Below are 11,454 nucleotides of genomic sequence, written 5' to 3' on the forward strand. Positions count from 1 at the left end.
AGCTTCTAGGGTTTAGCCTCTCTGATCTCGTGGTAGATCTACTCTTGTACTACCCATATCATCAATATTAATCAAGCAGGACGTAGGGTTTTACCTCCATCAAGAGGGCCCGAACCTGGGTAAAACATCGTGTTCCCTGCCTCCTGTTACCATCTGGCCTAGACGCACAGTTCGGGACCCCCTACCCGAGATCCGCCGGTTTTGACACCGACAATAGCCCTTGGGCATTTTTGGTGCCTCGACGTCGAAAAAACCCTAAATGGACCCACTTGGGCATTTAGGGTGCCTCGGCATCGACAAAACCCTAAATGGGTCCACTTTGGGCATTTAGGGTGCCTCGGCGTCGACAAAACCCTAAATCGATCCACTTGGGCATTTAGGGTGCCTCAGCTCGACAAAACCCTAAATGGTAGCACTTGGGCATTTTTCGTGCCACGGCGTCGACAAAACCCTAAATGGACCCACTTGGGCATTTAGGGTGCCTCAGCGTCGACAAAACCCTAAATGGGTCCACTTTGGGCATTTAGGGTGCCTCAGCGTCGACAAAACCCTAAATGGTAGCACTTGGGCATTTTTGGTGCCTCGACATCGACAAAACCCTAAATGGATCCACTTGGGCATTTAGGGTGCCTCGGCGTCGACAAAACCCTAAATGGGTCCACTTTGGGCATATAGGGTGCCCCGGCGTCGACAAAACCCTAAATCGATCCACTTGGGCATTTAGGGTGACTCGGCGTCGACAAAACCCTAAATCGATCCACTTGGGCATTTTAGAAAACCAAAAAATTTGTTCAAATCGAGCAAATGTTGAACCAAAAAAAATTTAGAAGTTACTGACATATTAATTTTAGAAAACAAAAAAAAATTGCACAAAAATTTAGAAGTTGCTGACATATTAATTTTAGAAAACCAAAAAAAATTGCAAAAAAATAGTCTTCCCTGGGGCTCGAACCCAGGACCAGTGGGTAGTAACCATGCGTTCAATACCAACGGGATAGTGCTAGTGATCTTGTTTGAGTAGCATCCGCAATTATACTTATATATAGTTAGGCACGCACTGTGTTGAGAGTGCGTTGAGGCCGTCAGCGTGGTGGACGTGCGTTTAGTATAACTCGTCGTTTCGGTTTCTCAGCCTTTAATACGTGTCCACCCACCGCTCTCTCCGATCACTCGCCCACTCGCCGCCCGCACCGCCCACTCCTCTTCCCCCTCTCTCCTATCGAAACCACCACCGACAGCCACCCCCACCGTCGTCACCATGGACTGGCAACTGGGCATCGAAGAGCTCACCGGCAACAACAAGGAGCTGCGCGTGCAGTACAGGGAGACCGCGCGCTGGTTCCCCAGTCCGACGATGCTGAGGAACCATGCTCGCGGCCTAGTGAAGGTGATGACACCTGCCGAAAGGCAGCGTGCCTTCCCTGCCGACCGCACCGTCCCACCGGCGACCATTCTCCTGTGGGCGAAGCGCGAGGTGCAGCGCTCCCCCGACCCTAGGCAGCGCACACGTTGGTGGATGTACCACTCATCCACCACGCCGCCGGCCGCCGCGGATGACATCACCGACGCCGTCCTGGCTCTCCTAGCCCCCATCAACAACGCCTACTGGGAGAGGCGCAATCCATGGGTCCTTGGGCCAGACGACGACTCTGACGCCGAGTCCTCTGACGACTACGACGCTGACGAGTCTGACTACTACTCCTCTGACGACGAGGTGGATGAGGTCGTCGTACTCTCCTCTGACTCCTCCGATGACGAGCCTGATGTGCAGCTCCTGGCGCCCGTCCTCGACGCCGTGGAGGGGCAGAAAAACAACCCAATTGAAGTGGATAAGCTGCCGGAGGTCGCCGACAACCCAGAGCTCGTCGTCGTGAAGCAAGAAGAGGAGGGCGGCAGTGAAGATGTGGTGGAGCCAGCGCCGGCCAAGAAGAAGAGGGCGGCGGTGAACAACAATGACGTGCGACGCTCCCAATGCCTGAAGATGTTGAAGGAGGAGTGACATGATGTCTTCAGTTTCGTCAGTAGAAGAAAAAGTTCAGTTTCGTCAGTATGTTAGTATGCCTGTTCTATCTATGTCAAACTATCTATGCATGTAATATCTATGTATGCCAGCATTATGAACTTGCTATCTATGTTCACTATCTACTTGCTATGTACTTGCTATCTATGTTAAGTTCTGCTTGCTATCTACTTGCTATCTATGTTCAGTTATGCTACAGAAACTGAACTTAATTAAACCTGATAATTGAAACTGATAATTCATGACAAACAACATACAATCCAAGGTTCATTGCTACAGAAATAGTAGATTTCACCACAATAAAGCTTAACACATTACAAAATTTCCTCCATAGCTACTACAAAAGACATCATTGACACACATGGTCAGGCAACAACACAACTTAGTCCTCATCACAAATAGCCTTAATCTGGTTAAGCTTACTCTTGTTGCTATCACCTGCTGTCTTGAGCTCAACAATGCAGGAAGGAAGAGTACTCTTCTCCATGGTCAACTTCTCCTTCGGTTTCATCAGCTCAGCAATGCAACAATCCAGCTTATCCTTCTCTTTCTTCAGGTCATCCTTCTCTTTCTTTAGGCCAGCATAGCAAATCTCCAAAGTCCTCTTATCAGAGCTCAACTTTTCCTTCTCTTTAAGATGGTTGAACTTAAAATTCCTAATGACAGTGGCTTGAGCTACATGAATTTGCTTTAACTGGTCAACACCAGCCTTCAATTTTTTAATCTCAGCATCCTTTGTCATGCTGCTTTCCACACTCACTGAAATGTTCTCAGCATCATTCTTCTAGTTTACCTCAGGCTGGCTATCCTTATAATCCAAGAGGTTGTTCACATCTTCAACAAGCTTCTCATACGTCTCCTACAACTCTTTTTTTCTGCTGTGTCAGATTGTGTACAGTGCATGAATGCTCCAGGCATGCCATCCTGTTATTATGCTGGCTATCCTCATACATAAGCCACAGCTTATGAATAGCATTCTGCAGATGCTCTAGCCAATGCTCATCTACCCACTGCACTAATCCACAATTTGCAACACCCTACAACAGAAAAAGTCAGTTCAAAATTAAAGACATTACTTACAAATTCAGTTAAATAGCTGATTCAAAATCCGATTCATTTAATGATGACTAATTATGAAAACTACAACTAAGAACAGTACCTATGAACCCTAGAACTAAATTCAGTAACTATGAATCGTACAACTAAATTCAGTAACTATGAGCCCTATAACATGAACAGTAACTATGAACAGTAAATATGAACCCTAGAACATGAACAGTACCTACAAACCCTAGAACAAGAATTGGAATGCTGCAAAGACAGAACTTGGAACTTACTTCAGTGGCACAGGCAATGAACCCCCTCCCAGTGCTTATCCCCTCAAATGCAACATATTTCCTCCTTGGATTCCCATGCTCACAAATCACATTCAAGTCGTCAACAAGACCCTCGAACGACGGCTCATCAATTGTAGCTGGGATCTGAGAAATCCAACAAATACTTGTTCAAATCGAGCAAATGTTGAACCCTAGAAACCATATAACACAAATGAGCAATAGAAGGTTCCGACCTTGATAGGGGAGTCGTCGGAGGAGATGTACTGCGCGGCGGAGCCCTCAGTGCTCTCGTTGTCGCTCCAGGACACCATGGCGGCCGGCGGCCGGCGGCGACCGGAGAGGAGAGGAGCAAGAGGGAGGGGAGCGAGCGAGCGTGAGAGCAAAGAGAGCGAGCGAGATGTGGTTGGGCGCGGGCGGTCTGTCTCTCGCGACCTGACCGCGTCGGTCTTAAGGTAACGGCGCCGTCCGCGCGTCCGTTAGGACACGTCACCAAAATTGGGCCCCACCTGTCGGAAACACCCTCAACCGCGCCAAATGACAGGTTCAGTGCAATCTGCAAAACTTTTACTGAATGCGCGGTGGCTTTTGCAAAAGATTAGCGATCAGGTTGTTTTCTGCAAGAGAAGCCCCAAATTTGGTGGTTTCTTGCAATTCACTCTCAATTTCTCCAAGCTTGCCATTGGAAAAACTTAAATTTAAAAGGGTTCGGCGCTTTCCAAAACTGTTGATAGTTTGGCATACATTGACTTGATAGAGAACTTGCCCGAGGGCTCTAGAACCCATGGCGGTGGCATTGAGAACCCCCGACTTCAAAAACATTATGGGATGTAATTGGTAATACTAGATTCAAAAGAAAGCGGATGGTTCTATTGAAGAAGAAATCAGTATCCAACTTACTCCACAAGAAAAATACCACTTGAGATATATGCATGCATCCACTTCATTGGATGATCCAACGCAAAAGGTATGATATTTTTATTCTCTAGCGCATGTCATATAGAAAAGGTATCTAGCTCATCCCTCTAGCGCTCGTAAAAGAAAAACTTTCCCGAGAAGGCAACAACCATCTCTCCGGAACCTATCGCAAGCCACCAACCCCTATTCGATTGTCGCTACGAAAGCAAAGAATGATTCAACCTTGCGCGGGCCGTGGAGACACACACACACCACTACCAGTGGCGGAGGCAGGAATCGTAAATTTATGATCTTAGAGGGGGCCCGATTAAGAAAACATTCCAAAAAAATTACTGTTCATGCCCAAAATGCAAAGAAGTGACTTATGTTTGGGAGGGCCGGGGCCCCTGCTGGTCCCCCGTGCCTCCGCCACTGACCACTACTGCTTACACGCTCGCTTGTATTTGTATCGAAGCCACGCAACAAAAAATAGCTTTCATGTTAGCATTGCATGTAGATAAAAATCATCGAGGGCACCAATTGGGGGAACTAGAATTAAGATGGAACTATGTTCTTGATAAAAACAACCGAATTGAAATACAAGGCAAACCAAAGTTAAGATACAAGAGAGGATCACGACGAGATTAAGCACCAACACCAACAGATACAAACTACTGCACACGCCCAAACTTCCGTGAACGGCCAAAGTTTTCATGCCAAGACATGTGGACAAACCCCAGTGCGGCGGCCTTTCCTGGCACCGTCACAGAGGACGTGGATAGAGCGAGAGGCAACGAAACACTTACGTCGCAGAGGACGCGGATGGAGCGAGAGTAAACACAGCACTTGCAGTTGCAGCTCATCTTCACCAGGTAAAAAAGAAAAGCAGGACAGGAAGTTCCTCCGTGCTACACGCCGAGAGTAGTGGTAGGGATGATGGCTCGTATCCAAAACCAAGCAACGACGCGGCTCATCCGCGTCCACCCTCTCTGGCCAAGCTATCTGCTACCACAAAAGTATATAACATGGCAGCCTACGAGAACCACCAAAAATAGCCCTTTTCGCCGACTGCAACTGCGCCAATTAACTAAGCCAAGCTTCCATTCAGATCAGCAGCAGCAGCTTCCAGCAGCACTCCACAGTCTCCATGAGCCCCTCCTGGTCAGGCCATACAACATCATCGCCGCTGCACCTAAGAAAATCCCAGTTGCACCGCACGCGTAAGCGGGATGAAAATCAGGTGACAGGACATGAGAGGCGTCGTCCTGTGGGAACCGACAAGATTGAACTTTTTTGGGGACCATCCAAAGGGTTTTAACGAGTAGCCCCAGGCTGCGTCCGGGATTCCAGCCTTCATGATCGCCCACTGGATAGGACAGCAGCGAAAAAATGGGCAGAAACAAGTTGCATCAGTAAGATATTTTTATTATTGCTGTGTCTCCTAAACAAACACCAGTTGCATAACAGGAACAAAGAAGTAGGGGGCATGGAACGTAGGATTAAGATACTCCCAATTTGCTGACACTGCAGGGGGTAGCCGAAGTTTCCAATGAGGGAATCCAGCCTTCTCCATGAAGCAACACCCTGGACAGCACCAGAAACATTGGCAGAAACAAGTTGTGTCCCAGAGATAACTTCATAATTGCGTCCTAAACAAAAACCAGTTGCATACCAGGACGAAGAAGTATATGTAGGCCAAGAGATAACTTCATAATTGTGTCCTAAACAACAACCAGTTGCATACCAGGACAATGGAGCATATGTGACGAAAGAGTGAATGAGTGGCCCGGAGCGCGGTATTAAAGATACTCCCAATTTGCTATGCGGCGGCACACAGGCGACATAAATGAATATTCACATTTTGTCGGGCTCTTCCTGTTGCCGACGTAGGCCCCGCGTAGGAGCTTCCCCTGGACCGATAATTATATATATTGCCAAGTGCATGCATGCATGGACATGAATGGCTTGACCTCTTATTTGGAACGAGCAGACACTGTCCAAGTGAGAAGGATCAGACCGTGTAAGAAACCATACCGCTATATCTGCAGAGGGATGCAAAAGAGTGGTTTTCTGCGTTACCTGGAATGAAGCTGCCTATAAGTAGATGCCGCACCATGGAGGAACACTTCATCCCGTTTCGTTTCTGCGTAAAGATACTGAGATTGGACTCTGCTCCTTGTACAGTACTAAGTCAACATGTCTGATGACTCAAGGACTGTCCCTCAGGAGCAGCTCCCCTCCGACAACCTCCACCCGCCGCCAATGCCGGTGATCAACGTGGGTCACCTCAACCTTGACCCAGCGACACGAGCTCGTGTGGTTGAAGATATTACCAAAGCATGCCGTGATCTAGGATACTTCCAGGTATACTCCTTGAGAACATTGCCACACCTTCCTGTCTTTTTCTTTTCTGCCTTTGCCTTGGCATTTATCTTTTCCAGACTGCAATGGATAACATTGCCACTTGTGTCCACAATGTTGACCAAGGAAGACGACTGTACAGACAAATAAACTAGGAAACCAAACTAGATTTGTGGTTGAAAAACCACTGCAGAAGAGCGACCACAGGAAAATTAGGAGCTATGATGACCTTCGAAATCCTGCGGCTAGCTGTGACAGCACCGCATTGTTAGTAGTAGTACACGCACCATCTTTGGAGCAAACTGCCTGCACTCAGCTAAATAGTTTGATGAGCTCCATCCTCCTTTTGTCCCCCAAAATGAAGAGTATGAGCTGTCTAAACAGTGTATATAAAGTATACTAGAACTCATCACACGACTGTATGAGGAACCGGGGATTGGCGAGAACTGTACGATACGCGGAGGACCAGCTACATTTTGTCGCTTGGTTAGATGGAAACTGATAAATAACATGAAGCTGAGAAGTTCAGTCCCCATTTCGTCCTTCAGTTATCACCGCAATGAAGGTCATTTTAGAGCACTTGTCGGTTGTAGATAATTCCCTTTTCCTGCTACATTCTTAATCTTTTTTTTATGATGTAACATTTCAGTATTGGGAGCATTTGTGAAGTTTTGATCTGTAATTTAGTCTTCATAAAATTTAGAAAAGATATTCTGAAGTACGTACACAACGTGCATGTTCAAGCATCTCAGTTTCCTTCATTTTTTTTAGTTGTAAATCTGTAACAGGGCCTAAGCCTACTCGATATAGATGTCTGGTTCTAGAGCAACAGGGAGCCGGGGTCGACCTAAATGGCTAGTTTTAACAACTGCATCATTGTCCTATGGGTACATGTGGACATAGCAAGGCAGCAAAGAATATTACTAAGGCGTGTTCTCTGACAGGGTGACCTCTCAGTACGAGAAATAACAAATCATTTATACAGCAGGTGCCTTCTGTGCGTATAAAATGTTTCCAGCTTCAACTCTCAAATATAAGCAATGTCAAGGTTCTCAAGGACCACTACTAAAATTGTAAAACATTAGAGGAGAACTTAAGGCTGTGTAGCTACACTAGAGTTAAGGTACGGTCTTTCATGAACTCTTCTTGGGCACTCTGTCTCTACTAACAAGCAGGTGCAAGGGAACAAAGAAAGCTTACTTGCCTATCTCCATTTTGCAGATTATAAACCATGGGATCAGTCAATCTGTCATGGATGGAGCTGTTGAAGCAGCTTCAGATTTCTTCAAACTGCCAAGTGAGACAAAGGAAGAGTTTGCATCAGACGACCTCCGACGGCCTGTTAGATATGACACCAGCTCAAGGGACGGCATTAGTATGTCACGGGCATACCTAAAGCATTATGCCCATCCCCTGAGTGAATGGATGCAATATTGGCCGGAAAACCCCCCAATCTACAGGCAAAATACTTTCTATAAATCTTCTTGCAATCCTGAACTACAGTATGAAGGTGTAATGTCTGACATAACTCTTCTCTTCATGTACTAAAAACAGGGAGTATATGGGAAATTTTGCTACTGAAGTAAGGAGGGTGGCCTTGCAACTAATGGAAGCCATACTAGAAGGCCTAGGATTGGGTAAGGGTTACCAGCATGAGAAATTTGAGCAAGGACTGCAGCTAATGTCAGTGAATTGCTACCCGAAAGAATCAGAAGGTGATACAGCGATAGGGCTGGCGCCGCATTCCGATTATGGATTCCTCACCATCTTGTTCACAAGTTGTCGAGGCCTGGAGGTCGTCGACCGCAACAGCAACAGCTGGAAAGTGGTCCAGCCACTGCCACATGCATTGCATGTCCACGTAGGAGACCACATGGAAGTCCTGAGCAATGGCAAAATCAAGACTGTTGTGCACCGAGCTGTTCTGAATCCTGAAGAGGCAAGGATCTCCATGGCCAGCATTAATGGTTTTGCAATGCATGAGAAGGTCTCCAGTGCCAGAGAGCTCGTGAACGAGCAGAATCCTGAAAAGTACAACGCGAGCAGTTTTAATGACTTCCTCGACTATCTCACAAGCAATCTGGACAACAAGCACCGGAACTTTCTTGAGAGCCTTAGGATGCAAGGGGCGTAGCAGGGTATAATCTCCACTCGAAGCACAAAACGATACCTACGGCAGTTTGTCTCTACGCCTACAACCGTTCATCTCTCTATATTACTTTTGATATGAAAGTACTGAAGTTGGTGTGTGTTGTCATGCTGTTTTGGACAAATTATCTGTAATGTTACTTTCGATCTGAAAGTGCTGAAGTTGTTGTGTGTTGCCATGCTGGTTTGGACAAATTATTAATAATATTACTTTTGATATGAAGGTGCTGAAGTTGTTGTGTGCTGCCATGCTGTTTTCCCCTTTCACCCCCAGTATGTTATTACGAGTTTGTATTATTAGGTAAGGAGAAATCCAAGATGTAAACTTTATCTAGTAAGGTACTGTATGCTGTTAGTTGGCCATTTGACTTCAAGTTTCCACGGTGCGCATGAATGAACTACAGTATTTCTCACTTCTAATGCTGCGACACCTTATCAGCAAGGTTGGACATATAACGCGCAATTTAGAATCAGTAAGAACAAGATTGGATTGCGGGGTTCCTCCGTGGATGGATGGGTCTGGAAATAAAATCGAAATGGAGGGCGGAGATGGGGAGGAAACTGCTACCGAACAGAAACCCCAGGCAGGGGCTGGGGGGAGAGTCGGGGCTCCGGTCCCGCGGGCCGCCGGCAACGAGGAGGCGGCAGCGTGGCGGCCGGGGCGAAGTCACCGGCCGCGGCAGTAGGTCCCGTCCCGGAGCGGAGGACGAGCGCGCCGGTGGGGGCGGTCGGTTGCCCTCCGACCCCATCTCCGGGGATCTCGCCTGGCGCGCCGTGAGCCTGCCTTCTGCGGCTGGTGCGGCGGGGGGGGGGGGGAGCGTCGGGTCGCCGGCCCGCGGGGCCGCCGGCAACGAGGAGGCGGCAGCGTGGCGGCCGGGGCGAAGTCACCGGCCGCGGCAGTAGGTCCCGTCCCGGAGCGGAGGACGAGCGCGCCGGTGGGGGCGGTCGGTTGCCCTCCGACCCCATCTCCGGGGATCTCGCCTGGCGCGCCGTGAGCCTGCCTTCTGCGGCTGGTGCGGCGGGGGGGGGGGGGAGCGTCGGGTCGCCGGCCCGCGGGGCCGCCGGCAACGAGGAGGCGGCAGCGTGGCGGCCGGGGCGAAGTCACCGGCCGCGGCAGTAGGTCCCGTCCCGGAGCGGAGGACGAGCGCGCCGGTGGGGGCGGTCGGTTGCCCTCCGACCCCATCTCCGGGGATCTCGCCTGGCGCGCCGTGAGCCTGCCTTCTGCGGCTGGTGCGGCGGGGGGGGGGGGGAGCGTCGGGTCGCCGGCCCGCGGGGCCGCCGGCAACGAGGAGGCGGCAGCGTGGCGGCCGGGGCGAAGTCACCGGCCGCGGCAGTAGGTCCCGTCCCGGAGCGGAGGACGAGCGCGCCGGTGGGGGCGGTCGGTTGCCCTCCGACCCCATCTCCGGGGATCTCGCCTGGCGCGCCGTGAGCCTGCCTTCTGCGGCTGCTGCGGCGGGCGGCGGCCGAGAAGCGGAACGGCCCACGGGCAGGGGGCGAAGGTGGGGCCAGGCCCGGCGGTCCAGTCAACTTTGTGCACGCCTCGCCTGTCAGAGTCATCCTACGCTCAAGTCAAAGCGTAGCCGGAGTCAAAGAAGGTGAAAAATGCTTGGAGAAAATAATCGGCTACAAATATTCCTTCCTTAGAAGGCTTATCCTTTCCTTTTAGGGCATGTCCGAAGCTGTGCTGCCGTTTGTCTGAATTTTCTGGCTAAATCGCCATTAAACTTGTGAGATTTGAAGGCAGTTGGACTTGTGCAAGATACTGTACGTGTCTGACAACACGGTCTCACCCAAACTCATCGCCGCACGTCCCGCTTTTGGACATTCGCCGCACACTCATGTCGATCGGCCACTTCATAGCGGACGCGGCTGGACGATGTCGTCCCGACGACGTGACCGGACGGGAGGGGGTTGCTGCTTCAATGTGGACGCGGCGACCGAGAAGCCTACTCGGACCGCTGCGTCACGTTGAAGTGGCGTCGGTCCGCCTACCTAGGCTATTTAAGCAGGGCCCGGCGTTGGATAAAACGTGTCTCCTCTCATGCCCGCACCCCTGTAACCTTGAACCTCTCCTCTACGCTCACCGTTGTCCCCGCCCCTCTCCTCACCTTAACAATGGGCAAGTCCAGTCAGCGCGGCTAGTTCTCGACGTTGGCGGGTGGATCTGTCTCTCCCTCCAGATAGTGATGTCGCCACCCACGTTCTCCGAGGCGTTCCTCCACCATCACCCCGTTTGACGAGGGAGCAGATCGTGCTCTCCACCGGGGAAGAGGAGGAATAGCAGCACTTGCCCTTCTCGTGGTAGCCGTTGCGATGGATGAGGAGTACCGTGCGCACCTGTAGCTCCTTCTCGAGCGCCGCTCCATGATTGCGGTCTGGCGTCGCCCCCACCGGCTCTAGACCGGGAGCCACCATCGCCGCCGCGTCAAGCAGGAGGCTTCCTCCCTCCCACGACACAATTACGACCTCCAAATCGGATGCCACGTCAAGGAGGAGCCGCCATCCTTGTTGCGCAACACATTCGGCCAAATTGATTGGTCGGTGTCACCATCACACCACCTCTTTGGCGGCAAGGCCTTGAAGGAGGAGGAGCCCTCCACGCTCCCACAACCGCGTGGGGGGGGGGCATGTCGTGAAAGCACCTTTACGACGGCCGAGAGGGCGGCAAGGGTGAGGGTGGGAATGACGCATGGA

The 11,454-nt window shown here is 50.4% G+C and overlaps 1 protein-coding gene and 1 long non-coding RNA gene across 3 annotated transcripts; one reads left to right on the forward strand and one right to left on the reverse strand.

The window, feature by feature from the left end:
• Positions 1-2,262: 2,262 nt before the first annotated feature.
• Positions 2,263-9,550, reverse strand: LOC125527596. 2 transcript variants are annotated; one of them, XR_007292196.1, is made up of 8 exons: positions 9,329-9,550; positions 8,377-8,636; positions 8,005-8,066; positions 6,331-7,902; positions 5,058-6,244; positions 3,591-3,910; positions 3,358-3,501; positions 2,263-3,057 (listed from the first exon to the last, which is right to left on the reverse strand). It is a non-coding gene; the product is annotated as an uncharacterized LOC125527596 (long non-coding RNA). The 2 variants fall into 2 exon arrangements; XR_007292195.1 differs by having other exon boundaries at positions 3,591-6,244.
• On the forward strand, positions 6,448-8,977 carry LOC125527595 (flavanone 3-dioxygenase 3-like). Its single transcript, XM_048692113.1, has 3 exons — positions 6,448-6,615; positions 7,834-8,072; positions 8,167-8,977. Exons 1-3 carry the CDS (start codon positions 6,448-6,450, stop codon positions 8,744-8,746), a joined length of 987 nt encoding a protein of 328 aa, XP_048548070.1. The 3' UTR covers positions 8,747-8,977.
• Positions 9,551-11,454: the final 1,904 nt, after the last annotated feature.

This window comes from Triticum urartu, unplaced genomic scaffold (assembly GCF_003073215.2).
Source record: "Triticum urartu cultivar G1812 unplaced genomic scaffold, Tu2.1 TuUngrouped_contig_4274, whole genome shotgun sequence".
NCBI lineage: Eukaryota > Viridiplantae > Streptophyta > Magnoliopsida > Poales > Poaceae > Triticum > Triticum urartu.